General features: G+C 47.5%; 1 protein-coding gene across 1 annotated transcript; it reads left to right on the forward strand.

Moving 5' to 3' along the window:
- Positions 1-433: 433 nt before the first annotated feature.
- On the forward strand, positions 434-17,431 carry CFAP100 (cilia and flagella associated protein 100; the record flags this gene model as incomplete). The annotated part of the gene is given in 16 exon segments (XM_082321232.1): positions 434-446; positions 2,945-3,060; positions 3,062-3,158; positions 5,404-5,490; positions 5,853-5,959; positions 7,311-7,503; positions 8,184-8,251; positions 8,917-9,080; positions 9,699-9,779; positions 10,400-10,822; positions 12,331-12,379; positions 12,961-13,112; positions 13,927-14,062; positions 14,521-14,723; positions 16,267-16,360; positions 17,318-17,431. Coding segments are annotated over 16 exon segments (2,097 nt in total).
- Between the last annotated feature and the right edge of the window lie 238 nt (positions 17,432-17,669).

Below are 17,669 nucleotides of genomic sequence, written 5' to 3' on the forward strand. Positions count from 1 at the left end.
CTGCAGCCACACAGTTCACTGGGAAACACAGGAACAGGAGGTCCAGAGAAAGAAAAAACTGCCAATCCATTTGGTATTTCCATGGGGTTTGCTGGTTGCTGCCAGGCTTTTCTCTTTGTGTGGTATGTATTGTGGCTCACGTCGCAGAAACTAAAGCGAAATACTTAAATAAAGGAGTCCCGTTGAGAAGGCTCCAGGCAGCGGGGAGATGATGACTGCTCAGTGACCTTGTGCAGCATCCTAGGTACACAGGGAGTTTCCCGTAATGATAAGACTACAAAGGAATATTTATTTATCTAGATACTTATTCAGCTTTCATCTCTGGCAGTGTTTCTCAATCAGCCATTTCAAAATGTTTTGCCAACACTAATTAACCCTCGCAGCACTTCTGTGGTAGGGATCAGCATCCCCACATCACAAACAGGGTGACCGAATGGAGAAGACAAGTAACCCCTTCACATCACAAACTGGGTGACCAAGGAGTGGAGAAGACGAGTAAGCCCTTCAAGAAAGAAATGAAGGGAGCAAAGAAATAATGACATCCTGAAATCCCAATCCCACGTCCTAACAAAACCACCCCCTATGAGCCCCCCAATCTGAAGACATCCCGTTGGAAATGTAAGCAGCAACCTGCCACTCTTATCATGCAAACTGCCTGTCTTTCTCAGCTGTGCACCAAGGAAACGCTGCCCGGACATTTAATAAGCCCTCAAAACATGGTGCCCTGAAGCAACTTTACACAACCCAGAAATCCCTAATGAGCTGCAGCGCTGGTCAGCTGCACAGCCTATGCCACCAGGCAGATTTCCCCACGCTGTTGCACATGCTATTTATTCCATTCATTAACCAAGTTAATGGTGGCTAAGAATAGACCCCAGATGTCCTTCTGGCCTTAAAAACTTCTTTGCCCTCAAGGAAGTGCAAAGCCTAAGTGGCTTATGGCATGTGTGGGACATGAACAATGAACCAAAGCTATGAAGAGCTTGCACATTTCCAAGAATTCACAAAATAACATCTCTGCGTTTAAATAATCTCTGTTCCAGTTTGGGGAAATAAGTGTTTGGCAAGGTGTCGTGGTTTAACCTGGCAGGCAGCCAAGCCCCACCCAGCCGCTCGCTCACTGCCCCCCCCCCCCCCCCGGTGGGATGGGGGAGAGAATCGGAAGAGTAAAAGTGATTAAACACGTGGGTTGAGATAAAGACAGTTTAACAGGTAAAGCAAAAGCCACGCGCACAAGCAAAGCAAGACAAGGAATTCATTCGCTCCTTCCCATGGGCAGGCAGGTGTTCAGCCATCTCCAGGAAAGCAGGGCTCCATCACGCGTAACGGCCACCTGGGAAGACAAACGCCGTCACTCCGACCGTCCCCCTCTTCCTCCTCCTTCCCCCAGCTTTATACGCTGAGCAGACGCCGTACGGTGTGGGACATCCCTGTGGGCAGTTGGGGTCAGCTGTCCCAGCCGTGTCCCCTCCCAGCTCCTTGTGCCCCCCAGCCCCCTCACTGCTGGGGTGGGGTGAGAGGCAGAAAAGGCCTTGGCTCTGTGTAAGCGCTGCTCAGCAGGAACGAAAGCATCCCCACACCATCAACACTGCCCCCAGCACAAATCCAAAACACAGCCCCGTACCAGCTACTATGAAGAAAACCAACCCCATCCCAGCCAAAACCAGCACACAAGGATAACGCAGAACAGAGCACCGGGTATATAAATGTACCATTCATTCATATAGAGATTACGCCAGACAGAGCCAGAGCTGTTCAAATGTCTTAGTTTTCTGTTATCTATTTCTGTGATGTTACCACTGCGGCAAATTCACAATTCTGTAATAAACTGGTACTTCTGAACAAAGACCATTGGATATTATGCCTTTAGAAAAATGCATCTTAAGTACGATTTATTCCTGAATTATTTTTTTGGTAATGGAAATTATCTTATAGTCTCATTTTTTATACATACTCCCCAATACATTTGGGAAATTTCCCAAAACATACTAAAGATAGCACTATGGTTTTCTCCATCACTGCTAAAAATCAAAGCATTCATGTGCAGAATAAAGAGAAATTTCTCTCTGTATAAGCAGTTTCCTTCTGTTGCCTGAATCCAGTCTCTTGATAATCAGCAATTACAGAAAAGAACTATAACAATCAAATAGGAGTTCGCACTTACAGAAAATCGTGCTATTTATTGCACGAGTTATTCAGATGGAGAAAGCTGTTTGGAAACGTATTGGTAAATGAAAGAAACTGCTATTTCAGAAAGCTGAAATTGTATTAATAGAGAGCCTGAAGAGTCTAGAGCAGAACGTGATCTATTTGGAACTGATTTGGTCTTCCCAGAAACAGGAAAGAGTAAATATGGGGATTTAAGGATCTTTTCCTCCATTAAAATGTATTACTTTTTTCAACTGATATTTTATCAAATCATCTTTAGAATTATATGATTTTTTGGAAGGTGATATTTGAGTTTCTGCAGCACTATTGACTTGGGGAACCTCCCGTAAATGACAGTTCATTCACCCGTACCACACATCGTCTCCAAACTGTGACTGTTCAGACTTTACAAAGGGGAAGACCAAGGCAGAGGCTATGAAATGATAAATCACAGTCATTTCCACGATCAGCAGCAGCAGCTCCTCTTTCCTCAACCCACTGCTTTCCTTGCAGAGATGGGGTTAAATACACGATTCCCAGGCCGTGTGGGCTGAAATAACGAATAAAGAACCCAGCAAGGCAGGGACACCTCTGGCACCACAGAAGTTTTCTTCCTTTTCCATCCCGATGTCTGGTTTGAACTTCAGCGAGCTGCCCGCTCAGCAGACCTACTGACGTGCCCGCGTTGCAGCCAGGCGGGTGATTTTACGAGGCCTCCCGTGGCGGCCGGGCTCCAGGAGGACCCACCTGGCTCAGCCCCGCTCCATCGGGGTAGGGGCACTTGTCCCGACCCTAGGGGACCCAGGCCCAACGCCAGACGGGAGCCATGCATCCCTCCCCTGCCTGCGGGTCGGATGCTGCCCGGCAACGGGAGCGCAGGTTTCCATGGCAGTGCAAACACCAGACGGGCGAAAGCCCGGAGCTGAGCCGAGCTGCACCGCGGCCGCCGCCACGTCCCCATCTGACCACAGCCTCCCCACGGAGAGGAGCCCGGAGGAGCTCTCCTTTGGGTGAGAAACCGAAAAATAAAGGGGTGAGGGCAATCACTGCAATTTCTTTTCTGTTTTTGACATCTGATACAGCATCTCGCTCAGCCGAGCGGAGGTGCTGGCGTGTGTCACCGGGAAATCGCACACACGAACCATCTCCTCCTCCGTGTGTGAGTGGGGGGGGTGTACTGGGAAATGGGACACATCTGTCCCTGGAAAAGCTGCTCTGTAGCTCAAAACTTGGAGTGGTTTGCCAGTGAGCATAATGAGCCTTCTCTGCAAGCGATGGTATCGTTTAAATCGTTGGAGTGTATAAAACATATGCTCATCCAGTGCTCTGCAAACATGGTGGATGGATTGTATTGTATTATTTTTTAGAACTGTTTGCATGTTTACTTTGGCATATTTTTCTCTGTGCAGCAGCTTGATGCTAGGGTAAAGCACTGAATAAATATTTCGGTAAATTAAAACCATGAATGCCTTATCTATTGATTCACATACTACTGGCCATTGGTATGTAGCTACTGAAACATAAAAATGTCAGAGGCAGTGAAATATTTGCCAAATGGTTCTAGCAAAAACGCAATTTTTTATTTGCATTATTGAGCTTAATAATTATAATTAGCACAACTAGCACTTCTGTAGCTTTTGGCATAATTTCCAAAGTGATGTGCAAACAATCTATTAAAAAAACTCAACACCCTCAAACCATAAATACCTCGATAAAATGAATATTTATAAGTTAATCTTAGAAACAAATTCCTATACTTTGCTAAAATTATATTATAAAGCACTTTTTCTCTCCGAGAGCTTCACTGACAATTATTTTCCATCCGCCAGTATCCTCTGTCTAGTCCTGCTTTCCAGTCCCATTCCCTGTAGCAGGAATTTAAATCAACCACACGAACGAGAAGGTTTTTATGAGAAGGGGTTTCGGTTACCGCAGCCAAGGTGTGCACTCAGAGGGCTGAACATCCAGGTGTTTGCTGCAACTGCTCTGCATATCTCACAAAGCGTATTTCAATGAACGCTGCGGACGTTTGCCTGCCTTCCTACCCCTGCCCTGATGGGGTTTTCTCCAAAACTCACATCAGCAGCAGGGGTTATGTTGTTCCAGGACGTAGATGAGGGACCTCTAGAGAAAAATATCCCATGAAGTTATGCAAAGTTCAGAGAGACATGAAATCTAAGCAACCAGTCAAGGAGGCTTTTGGAATAGGTACTTCGAGAACTGAAAAGGAGAGAGAAAACATTTGGGATATATTCAAACAGCCTAAATTCTACCTCAGCCTCTGTCTCTCATCAGCAGCGAAAGTCTGACACCTCCAAAGAATAAGATACTAATTGGGCAGCTGCAGAAACACAGCCAGTAGGAAACACAAAGCACCAAGGACGTACATGGAAATTAGGCCAGATGAGTTTAGCTCAAAATACATAAAAACTGGAGGCTGTTCAGAGCAAAAAATGATGCTCTAAAATAGCCTTAAAACTAGTGCAAGCGGAAGAGGATATTTTCTGCTGTGTCTTATACCAGTGCAGATCAGGAATGGTCCCCAGCAGCAGAATTGCATCAATTGAACCAGTACCTCACCGGGACCCAGCTTGCTGCCTTGTTGATTAGAGGATAACTTTAACAGCGGTCTGTCTGTTCTTTGTAAGCGAGATCATTACAGTTATGCCTTTTCGCCTAGGACCCATAGCAAAGACTACAAAAAGAGACTGGATTCAGAGAAACAAAAACCTAACCTTCAACTGTTTGCCAGCCTAAACCTAAGCACGACGGTTCCCTACAGCATGTCTGTGCTGTCCAACAGTCATTCAGCCTCACCGCAAGAAACCCACAGCGCTGAAGCCATTGCTGGTAAGAGCTTTAGGGAGTAAAAATGTTGCTTGTGAACCGGCAATGGGAGGAGGAAAAATTATGGGTATGGATCAGAACTGGAAATGGGGGTGGAACAAGAGGCAAGGGACTTGAGTTGCTTGTTATCTCCAGATCATTTTGTCTTTGCTTTCCCATCAGTGTGTGTGTAAGGAGGACTGTGTTTTACACAGCTTTCACATAAGCCGGGGATGAACATCTCCTTCTCAGGGTCAGAACACAAATATTTTCCAGTTTACCGAAGCTTTTTGTTAACTCCTGCAGACACAAAAGGCTCAGTGGTTAAGGTCCAGAAAGCCCCTAGGCCCATCACTGCTGTAAAACCCACTGCGGCAGTTACTGGCAGGTCCCAGTTGATTGACTTTTTTATGGTTTTCCCTGGGCCAGGGTCAAGGATGCCATCTCCACATACAGAGTCAACCACTAGAAGTCTCTCTTCCAAACCTGGAATGGAAACCCAGCTTGTGCAGTCAGGTAAGGTCACGATGCCCTGGCAGCTTTTTGTTCTTAGTCAAAGGAGAGGCCTGTATTCAGAGTCCTCTGCCCACCATCAGATGAGGCAGGTGAAATAGCTCCAGACTTACAAAAATCCCTGGCTGAAACTCCTGAGTTGATCAGCACATATGGTCAAGTGACATAAACCATACAGAGGTCTCAGTTATATCACTGGCTTCTTATAAGCCCTATCCAGCTCCCCGCTCTTGATTCAGCATCGTTCGACATCTGCAGCTGTGAGCACAGCTGCCCACCCTCCAGGCGTGATGCAGCAGAGTCCCTTTGCGCTGGGTCCTGATGTTCTGTCTCGCGCCTTCTACATCCTCATCCATTTTTTGCAGAAAGCCCAGAAGAGGATGAAGAAAACCCAATGAAAAATCCATTTACAGTTCCTCCAGATATTGATATTTTCTCGATAATGGACAAGGAAAGAAAAAAGGCTAAGGCGGTATGTATACGTGCTTTAGGCTAATGTATATACAAGCAGTTCACTAGGGCAGGCAACCGACCAATATAATGCCAAAATTTAGTGCACGACAGAAATAAAAGGTGCCAAATTCACCTGAGATTCCCCCAGATCAGCTTCAAGTCCACTGAAGTCCATGATGCGAGATTAACTTTACCAAGAGCAGATCTGAGCTGGTGGCTAGTGCAAAATCTGGATATTGTCACTGTCTTCAAGGTAGATTCACTGCTCACTCTTGCTCCTGGAGAAGATACCTGCCAGTGCTGGCAGCATTGATTTCTACATAAAGCTTTGCTGCCATATCTCTTGCTTTCCACTTCAACAGGCTTGGCTTTCTGCTTGGGAAGCTGTATTCCAATGTTTGATGTGACCTTCTTCTGAACTGCCAACGACATGAATGCCTAGGAAGAAGGACGAGATAGGTTTCATGCCTTAGGTTTCTCTCCATAAGATAGGGAATTGCAACCCCCCAGACCAGAGAGCTGGGTCTCAGGAATGCCTCCCTCCTCCTTATTTCCGCAGTGAAATAAGTCATGGAGAGGTTGTCGTGTCTCTGAGAGGTCTGACTGTTGCACGCGGTTGCAGAAGCCAGGCCGTAGTGTGGAAGCAAGAGGTCTTTGTTTCTAAATCAGAAAGGGAGGGCTCCAAAGAAGCTTAAGCCTCCTCACCTCACATTGATGACTGAAAGTCTGGTTTCAGCTTGGGTTGCAGGTGACTGTGTAAGTATGGGGAAGGCCTTAGGAAGAAGGGCACTAAGGATGCCTGCCGGGTGACGTCCTCAGCCTAACCCTGCCCAAACTGTGCAAAGAGCAACGAGTTACACTTCAGCCCATGTGAAAGCACTGAGCATGAACAACCTTCTACCCTCCAGAAAGCTCTGGAGTGGGTTTGAATAGATCCTCTCAATTCGAAGTTGAGGGTTTACATGCCTTTGTGAAAGCTGGACTGAGTCGGTACTGAGCATGGGCTGTCCTGTTGTTCCCTTTCACTAGAGGACTTGAAGGATGAATCTCTGAAAATTTCCATTCTCTCCCAGGAATAATCCAGGAAGGAAAAATGAGGACACTGAGTAGGTACTAACTGGCACAGCTGGTGGCTAGATGCAGAATACAAATCAACAAACTAATGAGAACAAATGCTAAGAAATGAAGTGTTTCAGTTGCCTCAAGAGAGAATATCATTGGGATTAGTCAGATAAACCAGGCAAACATGCATCAGCAGGATATCAGTAGCCTGCAAATTTCTGAACTGTGAATAACCACGCATGTCTTTAAAAACCACAGCAAACGAAGCACATAATCAAACCGTCCACATAACTGACTTCTTCTCATAGGAACGTGAAAGGATGAAGACCATGAAAATCCATGAGAAAATGACTTACTCCACGAAAATAAAAGCAAAGCAAAAAGGTTTCAGGAAAGCTCTGCAAAAGGAGGAAGAAGAGGAGGGCAGAAAACAGGCAACAAATGAAGAGAGACTGAAAACTCTGCAGGAGAGTCTTTCATGGCAGATAGCCATTACAAAAGGTAGGGAACCGTGACTGTCTTTGTAGCGTGGTGCTTCTCGGCTGGGTAACAGCTTAAAGTAAAAATCAAAGAGGGGATGGGAGCAGCAGTCAGCTCTAGCTGACTTTGGTGAGCTCTTGTGGACACAAGAGTTATATGCTGCATCTTGCCAGCCTCTGTGCAGCTAGGCCATCTCCATCTCATGCATTTACATACGGGGCACGTATCACCCCACCGCAGTAGCCTGGATCCCACCATCCCCTATGGCCTCTGCAGTAGCTGTGAGCTCTGGGAATCACCTGGGAGTCAGCTGAGAGTTTGCAGGACCTTGTGTCATGCAGACCTTTCTGCTAAGCTGACCTGAAGTTGGATTTTAGTGGATGTGGGCCTAAATTTTCTGCCTCTGACACGAGGAGTAGCTTTGCCACTAATGTCTAGAGGACATTGACCTTTGTAAGAACCAGATTCCCCACTCCATTCTACCTGGTTTTACTCCACAAAAGCCCACATGAAACTGATCCTAACCAAGGTCAAAACTGCAATAAAATAATCATCAGTATGGCTGGCTCCAACACCAACCACCGTGTGCTCTTTTGCGCTGGACGCAGGAGGTCTTTTGCTCGTGGCAGCCTCCATATTCACTGTGTTTTGCTTTGGCCATATTTCCCCCTCTAGTCTCATCAACTGTATCCTCATTTCAGATTACCCATTAGAAAAGGAGACCTTCCGTGACTACATAAATGACAGAAGAGAGATATTTTTACTTGAGGTACTTGGCTTTAAGAATGTTACTTTCTGTTGGTTTAATTATTCTTCCCTGTGTTGCTTTGTTTTGGTTTTTTTCCCCCTGAGATCCACTGCCTAGAGGTCACACCAAGGAGGCACACATCAGACCTCATGAACTGACTGTCCAAGTCCTGTGTTAAAGACACTCATAGTCTATAGCCCAGCAATCCCCAACCAAGAAAGAAAGGAACATAGGTCACTCGCACCATCCAGCAGCAGCCATGCAACTATTTGATTTGTGAGATGCACAGATATATTGACCTTTTGGCTCCTGCTGTCCTATATAAATTATAGCTGGGAGCCATTCTGAACTCAAAATAAGGGAGCCGTGCTGGAATATCCCCATTATTTACCTCTATTATTGTGCTGTAACACAGCTGAATCGATCTTTGTCAGCCAGGAGCTAATGCAGTGCTGGGACTTCTGGATTCGGTCTTTAATTTCACTGCCTATTTGCTATGTTACTTCTGAAATATCTCCTGGCCTCTATGTACCTAGTTCGCACTAAGACACATACCTTGGTTTCAAATCCTTACCCTCTCCGCCAACAGCTATGAGGTAATAAGGTAATCAAGAACAAAGCTAAACCAACGTACCTTTGAAGTCAACCAGCCGACATGACTGTGTTGCCTTTTGGGTTCATTTCAGTATGCCATGGCAGTAAAGCGAGATGAGATTCAAAGGATGGAGAACATAGCAAAGAACGAGGAAAGAAAACTGGAAAAGGCCGAATACTACCTGCAGAAGGATGCTGCCATGTTTGATGAGTTCCTGAAGGAGAACCACAAAAACTCTGTTCAAGCCCTGAAAATGTAATGGAAGTTGAGGGAACCACCCATGTGCTTTTTTGCGCTGGACACAGGAGGTTTTTTGCTTGACCTCCTGGCAGGGTTTTGGCTAGCGAATGCTCTATGTCTGAGTTTGCCCAGAGTTACAGTCCTGGTGGCACGTTCTCCCCACACGTTCAGTGAAAGAGAGGAAGGAGAGCAATAGCTGGAGAATCCCCTCATTGCAAAAGCCCTTGATTTGGCTGCAGCAAGGAACCTGCTGTTGACCCCACCACTTCCATTCTTCTCACAACACCCTTAGGAGAGGGAGATGCTTCTGCCCAACGCCTCAGAGCAGGAACAGTGCCCTAAGCGAAGACAGTTGAGCACTTTGGCCCATTACAGGTATCACAAGGGCAGAGCAGCAACTGATGCTCAGCAGCAGCCAGATTAGGGAGGCCTTAACCTGGAATCGTCACTGGGACCCCATACTCTCTTTGCCAAGACAAACAGGGCCTTCAGGCAGGAGCCAAGCATCGCCTGGGATACATCTATGAGAGAGATTTCTAGCGCTCCCCCCACATCTTTTCCTCTGTTTCCTCAATTCAGTACCCGCTTACTGCTAAATTGTTTTATGGCTTATGTTTATGCACTCTTCCCTAGTGCCGAAAAAGAAACCGTGGCAAAGACAAAGAAAATAACGGAGATGCAGGCAATCACTTCCCAAATAGAGACCCTCCAAAGGTAACGGCTGCACACGATTCCTGCCTCACCTTTAGCAGCCCCTACAGCGCTATACCCTCACAGCCCTCGGGAAAAAGGGAATCGGGGAAAAAGATTTCTAAAAATGTTCAATTTTGAGACTCAAAACGTTTCAGCTTTTGTTTTCCAAATGCTGGCTTTGTTTCTAAAACAACTCAAGTAGTTTTTTAATGATATTTTTTAAAAGTATACATATTCCAAACCCAAAATTAAATGCCTAGTCTCAGATTAAAAACCAAACAAAACTAAGTAATGCATTTTAATGGTGACTTGGGGAAAAACAACAGCAACAAAAAAATCATAATTCCCATTATGAATTGAGCTGACAAGATTTCTCATTCATTTTCAAGTAAAAATTCCCAAATTAGCAAGCCCAGTGCCATAGTAAGGGTCTGGCCACAGGGATGTGACCAGACAGCTTCCACATCAGGAACCACAGAGAGCACCCAGGGCAGGTTCCCGTTTGTCTTTGCATGCCCATGAAGACATGTGCCCTCTTGTCCCTTCTCTGGGTGAAGCCGAATATCAAGAGTTAGAAAGAACCTGTTCAAATAGGGGCTTTCCTCCCTGCTAACAAACTTTGCCCACGTCTCTCAACCCAGTGATATATCCAGATTCAAGAATACTCTGCAGGACTACAAGATGTACAGGGACTTCCTCTATCAGCTATCTCCGAAAGAGTGGCAGGAGGAACATGGAAAAAAGCACACAAAGGAAAAGGATTTGGAAACAGCATCCAAAGCTAATGAAGAAAGCGCCTCGCCTCCCACCACCGCAGAGCAGGGTGAGTGCCAGGGAAGAGCTGCCCACTCCTCACTGGGACAGCCCCGTGCTCTAAAGGTACCTCTCTTCTTGTCTCCAGGCCAGGGTCTGACAGCCAGGACAAACGCTGCCAGCCCCTGTGGTACCAGTTACATAGATGAGCCAAGTTCCCTGCTGTCTTCAAAAAGTTTGGATTTCAGGTCATTACATGAGATCAGGCCACAGCTCAAAAACTTCCTGAAGCCTCTATCAACAAGACGACTGTAAGTACAAGACAACGCAAACAACAGACGTAGGTACTGTAGAGAGCACTCAACTGACTGGGAGCCAGTATAGAGGAAACCTGCTCCTCACCTTGGCTGTGAGGACACTGAGATCTGGGTCTTATTGGAATAAATCAAAATACCAGTATAAAGCCACCAGGTGTGGAAGTCAGTACCTATGTGCCTGCTCCAACAGAGCTCCATCCTCACATCCTCTGCTGGGAGCCTTGCCCAAAGAGTTTGGGCCTTGAGGGAACCCCAGGAGGAATCGTAGACCTTGGGAATTTGTCCTGGAGCAAAGCTTCTCTGCGGCCTATTGGTGGCTGAGCTACTGCTTCCCACTGTTGGGCACAGCCACCATGCAAACAGCTGCCTGTTGTTTTGCCATTAATGAAGGTCCAAGGTCACTGTAGACCCACATTGCATTGACCGCCTACTTTCAGTAAGAGCCTTCAGCCAGCGTACGCTGGGACGCAGGCAGAGTAACACGGCTGCGATGCAGGCAGGGCCAGCCCGAGAAGAGGAGGGGCAGGTGGGAGTATGAGACAAGCATGACCAGCTCTGGCTTCTTGAGGCAAGGAAAGCAATTGCCTGGAAAAGCAGGCAGGAACGATGCGGACACAAGTGGGGCTGGCACTGAGATGATGCAAATGGAGGTTTTTCACCTCTCCGTGGCACAGGGTGGCAGGTGCCAGGGAAGGCGATGAGCAGGCGCTGCTGCCAGCATCGGTCAGGCACCTCTTGCCTTGCTCTTCCAGCTCTTGTGCTGGCTTGTCCCTGGGGGCTGAGCAGGGAAGAAAGAGGCCGGCACTGCTGGTTAATGGTAGTAAGCTGTGCAGAGGAAAAAGCACTCAGCAACCTCACAGTCCCTGGAAGTATTCAAAAAACGTGTGGATGTGGTGCTGAGGGACATGGTTTAGAGGTCCAGGCAGTTAGGTTAACAGCTTGGACTTGATAATCTCAGAGGTCCTTTCCAACTTTAACGATTCTATGATTCTGTGAGTCTCCCAGGGCAGGTAAAAACTGCAGACTCCCATGGTGGCTACACCGTGTTGTTTAGGAGCAGTACCACATCCCACACGGAGCACAAGACTTTCTCTACACTTGCTGTGCTGCTGCCTGAGCCTTTTTAATAAGGCTCTTACCCCTGCCTTCTCATTGCCCAAGACTCAAAGCCTCCCATCGAGTTTAAAGGCGTTTGGATCAACACCCTCAGTGCAGGCTCATGCGTCCTGTCCCGACCCTGCTGGCCAGCAGAGCCCGGAGCAGCTCAACAGGCAGCTGGCTTGTGGACAGCCGTAGCTCCCACGCTGCGGGTTTGCCTGACCCCTCGCTCCTACTGACCCCCAAACAGCCCCCAGCCCCGGGGGGCCAAACGTGTGCATGTGCAAAGGGCTGTTCAGGAGCAAACAGCAGCAGCAAACAACAACAGTGTTGATAATTCACTAACAAGGTCTCCTTTGAGCTGTCATTTCTCTCAGGGCCTGATACACAAAATGCTTTTTCAGAAGTTCATTGAAGGATGCAGAAAGCGAAACCTGCTCGGACGAAGATGAGGTCAGGAGCCTTGTGTTGAAATATTTACACTTTCCGTTTGTCCTGTGTCATTTCTGGATGTTACTCATTTCCCTCACCTTCTCACCATTCATTATGGTATTGAGGAGTTAGTTACTGTAGCCACTAATTATAAATGTATGTTTATACATTCATAAATGTTCATGTTTTAGCAACACGTATTATAAATACCTTAGTTTAACCTTCCTCCTCCTCTTTCCAAAACCCTACCATCATCTCAAAGCTTGCCATCCCCCAACACGATATGACATCTTGTAATAGGAGATTTTTAAATTAGTGAAGTTACTGGTTTATGTCTGAAATCGAAGTTTTCCCGCTCAGAGATGTTTGCACCACTTTTTACTCCCCAACATGCACCTTGTTTTGGGGGTGAGCTCCTGAGACAGCGTAAAGCCACGCGCATGGCAGGGCGGTGGGAGGCATTTGTAGGTGGGCAGTCGCGGACCTCTCTACACGGGAGAGCGTTTGGAGAGCCCGGGCTGCTGCAGACCAGCCTCCATGTAGTTCAATGGAAAAGAAGCTAGAGGAGGACAAAAACTCATCGCATGTGTTTTCCACTCCAGGAGCCTGAGTTGTATTTTACTGATCCCCAGCAACTGCTGTCTATTTTCACGGAGATGGAGGAAGACAACTTGTCCCTCATCCAGAATTCCCAGGAGATCGAGGAGAGTTTGGACAAGGTCCAACACACTTTCATCACCACACACGAAAGGATGTAAGTGTGATCCTGCAAGTGGTGGGAAGGGGTCCCTGCACCCCAGCTTTCAAACATAAGTGACCCCCTCTTCCCCCCGCCGGCACCTCGCCATCGGGCTGCATGCTGCATGCTGCCGCGCACACGTAACGCTGCTCACACAACGAAGCGTCTCTTTCTCACGCCCTAGAGCCCAGCTGCAGCCCCTCCAACGCACCATCCTGGGAGCTCCTAGGAAAGTGTCCCATCTGTGTAATTTAGGAGATAGGACTTGAGCTGGGGACTAGCTCCTTAGTCCTCGAGGCACAGGCTGGGGAGCTGATGCATTTAGCATCCTGGAACGGACACGAGCCAGGAGTATCGTGTCATTCTCATGAAGAAAGATCAAAGGAAGAAACAAGGCATGTCCTGGAGTGATCCAGACCAGCCCCTATTCCGACTCAATGCAGACCCTTCCTAGGAAGCCAGCAGGGAACCCACGTGTGATCACAATAGAGTATTTCCATGGCAGGTAGACACACACATTCCCATTTAAAGTGTAGCTTATCCCCTAGTGAAAGTTTTTAAAGGTAATCTACTTCCCGCATTGACTTATTAAACAATCTCATTTTTTTTTACTACTCCTCCCTCCCCCACACCAGCACAGTCACTGCTATTCCAGAAAAATCCCAAATTCCTTCTGCTCGCAGAGCTGTGGGTGCAAGTTCCCAGAAACGGCACGAAGTGTTACCTCCATCTGCCGGCAGCAGGAGGGACGGGCCCAGGCTGGAAAGCAGCAGAGGAGACGTGTTTCAGAGATGCCCTTTCAAAATACCTCCTTTCTCTTCTGGCCTAGGGAGAAGAAGTTAGCAGAGCTGAAAGAGCAGGTCGTCGCCCTCAAATCCTCCATCGCCAAGGAAGAAGAGAGAGTAGCGGATCTGAAGCTCAAAGTTCACCTCTTTTCCTCTGGAGAATACGACGCTGATGACCAGGTACCTCCTGAGATGAAGGCAAGGGGGGTAGCGCGCACATAAAGGGCTCCTCTCCACCAGCCGTATCCATCCTGGGGAAGAAGCGGACAGTGGGTTGCACTGGGCAGGGATCAGCACTGTTTCCCAGCAATGGAGCTATAGCAAGGGCAGGTTTGGGGCACTGCTGAGGCAGCAAACTGGGGCAAATGTGTCTGCTCCGTGCAGCTGCTACGAGGTGGGAGTAGGGCTTGCAGAGGCAATGCAACCTGTGCCAGGCCACAGCAGAGCTGGGAAGATGAGACCAACAGAAGGATGGCTCGATACAGCCATCTATCCCAGACACTGGTGCTAAGCGAACCGGGAAACAAGCAATTGAGTCTTGTTGAGGGAATTAAAGCGTACGGACGTCCTCTGCTTTTGGAGGAATGTTGTGGGCAGAACCCAGCCGTGCCTCTCACCGTGCCTCCTCTCATCGCTAGGACAAAATGCTGACAAGCCTCAACAAGAAGGTGCTGGAAGTCTATTGCCATTGCACTGGAGAAAATGAGGCAAACCTGCAGACAGTGCAGATGCTAATGGTGATAGAAAAAGAGCTCATTGATTTACTGGACAACCTGGAGAGAATCCCACCAGCAAAGATTGAACAGGCCGAGAAAGCCAAAAAAAAGGAACGGAGGATAAGGTAAGACAGGACCCTTTTCTGGAAATGGGGCCTCTATTTTTAAATGCTGACAGCCAAAAGCAAAGCCACTGAAAGAGGCAAATTTGTCAGATCAGCCCAGGAAACTGTCACAGCAATCTGAAAGCCCACGTGAGCAATCCATCCCGGTTTACTTCTGTACGGGTTTCACGTTCATAGTACTGGCATCTCCCGATCAGCGAGCAGCAGCCCACAGCGACATTAGAAAAGACCTGGAAGCTACATTAGAAAAGGGCAAAGTCTGGAATAATAAAACAAACAAACAAAAAAACCCAAAACCAAATTCAATGATGAAAATCATCATTTTGAGATGACAATTTGCAGTAACAGTATTTAAACTGATGAAATAGAAAATTACTCCTCTGTGGTTATTTAACACACTCAGAGTCTGACATGCCCTGATACTTTGTCAGGCCTCAATAGGTAGATAAGGGCATTTGTCAGCAATGCCAGCTTTCAAATGTTTCTTCTACAAAACTCTTAAGTTCAACTTGTATTATTAAATTAAATAGTAGCCAATTAACACACTAAACTTAGGTTCTGAGACGAGACACCTTCCTTTTGGCTCAGTTACACACAGGAAATTTCCCCCATGAAATAGCAAAGATGCAACTGGGCAGCTGGTTGTATCTGGCCATCCTCAGGTGAATCACATCCAGCAGAGAAAAAAAAATAAAATAGCATGAGGATTTCAAGCCAGAACAGTGACATTTCCCTCCTACTTACTCTCTTTCTCTGCATCTTTCTTCACCTTTGTAGCAGAAAGGGTGTGATGCTTCCTCCTGATGTTCTGTGAACAGTTTTGCACTCTCACCTTACAAAAGAAATGACATACATTTATTCTGCTCTGGGGATGGAGGAGAATAATTCAGGAAGGAATCTGACCCCCGCAAATAAAAAGCAAAACCAACCAAACCAAAAAACCTTCAAAGAGTATTTAAAATTTTCCCAAAGATCACAAGGTGAGGAATTAATTTCCTCTCTGCCGCAGCGTTCCATAGCTTGAGCCCATTTCTGTCCCAGCACTTCATTTCCATAGGGAATCGGAGCCCGTGAACAGTTTCTCATTTAGGCAAATTGTAGCTCCGTGGATGTAAAACCCTCCTACTCGCATCTGGGCGTCACGGACTTGGTTGCGCTGGTGAGAGCTTAGGACACAATGAGCACCATTCACCCACAAAGCTGGTGAGCATCCTGGTCAGCTGTAGAGCGTACGTCACCTGCTGAAGGTGGTACAGAGCACGGCTGTAACAGAGAACAACCGTCTGACATCTCCGATTGCAAAGCTTGACATGCTTTTTCCAGAAAAAGCGGGCTCAACTGCAGCATTTCCCTCTTACCACCTTCACAGCAACAAACTCCAGCATCGGCTACGCCCAAACCCCTGTGCTCCGGCGGTCTGACACTGTTGGATGTAAGATGTGATGTAAAATGTAACGTCAGATGTTGATGCTGTCTGTCAAAAGCATATTCGGTGTAGCTGCACGCCGCATTTAAGCCATCCTTTGTTTGCTCCCTTCAAAAGGCTCAGGGAGGAAAAGCTGAGGCAACAGAAGCAGCAGCAGGAGGAAAAATTGCAAAGGGCCTTGGAAAGATCGCAAGCAACTATAAAAAAAAAGGTAAGTGCAGTAATCCACAGGAACACCTCGCCTCAACAGCCCGCTTCGGGGAAGCTGGGGGTACTTGAACATCAAGCGTTTAAGGGAAGAGTGGTACCAGGTCCCCCGTAGCTGGGGGGGACAGCACCCGTACTCACGTGTGGCCCAATTTACACGGCAGGTGTAACTTAGGCACTGCTGGGAAGTCAGTTATACTGCGAGTTATTGCAGCTCCGTGTCCTTCCATCGTCCTTCTCCTATCCTTCTGCCTTGGCCACATGGCCCCCGCCATCACTTGCCAGTTTTCTCGGTATGCTCATTTCAACTGGTTAACTTGGCAGTATTAAAAAAAAGCATGAAAATCTGCAAATGAGGAACTGAGCAGCAGCAAGACACTCCCAACAACGGCAGCAAGGCCCTAGATCAGCTCAGCCATACCATCAAACCGTACTTTTTTTGGCATGGTCCACATTACGCCAAACTGAGCTTGGCCCCCCGGGAGGCACCATGGGAGCTTCAGGCCGTGGCTCCTGCGGCACGTTTCACAGGTCAACACGACAGCGAGGACATCCCAGTCCTCAGTCACACACCGCACCGGTGACGGCATGGGCGATTGAGAACAGGCGCCATGAGCCCCTGCCCCTTTACCCAAGACAAAATAAGAGGGCTCTGCGGGCTGCTGCAGACGTTTCTTCAGACTTCCCTGCCGCTTGAGATAGTACAAATAAGGGTTTAGCCAGAAACTAGTTGCAGGTGCAATAGTAAGTTGTAGAAGCTGAAGCACGAGCACATGCATGGCCTTCAGGTGCTTCACACTCATTTTCTAATGGAAAAAACACGCTTAATAGGCACACTGAAACCTGCCTCGAAAAAAGCAAGGGGCCACGGCCCCTCGCAGCACGAAGCGGCTTTAGCCGCGTGGTTCGGACACGCTGCTCCAACGCAGCACTGATGCCCGTGCCTCTTCTTCCTCCGCAGAGCGGCGGGAGGCTGGCGTTTCCTCCCAACCCACCTGCCAGGAGGGAGAAGAAAAAGCACAGCCAAGAACAAACGGATAAGGAGAAGGAAGAACAAGTCTATTATTTCACTTGACAGCACAGCCTTAACCACAGCATGCAGGGCTGATGCTGCTCCAGAAAAAGGTTTTCATAGATCTACATTCTTTAGTCTTTGCTCAGTTGATGAACTTCACAGTCCTGTGAAATTCCCTTCTTCTCCTACCCTAAGATCTTCTCCTACCCTAAGATCCCAGGGAAAGTTGCTGTGTCAGCCAACCCCTTACCCTCCCCCATTGATCTTTTGCCTAAGAAAATAAAATTCTTTCATTTTG

This window comes from Platalea leucorodia (genome assembly GCF_965183815.1).
Source record: "Platalea leucorodia genome assembly, chromosome: 9".
Taxonomy (NCBI): domain Eukaryota; kingdom Metazoa; phylum Chordata; class Aves; order Pelecaniformes; family Threskiornithidae; genus Platalea; species Platalea leucorodia.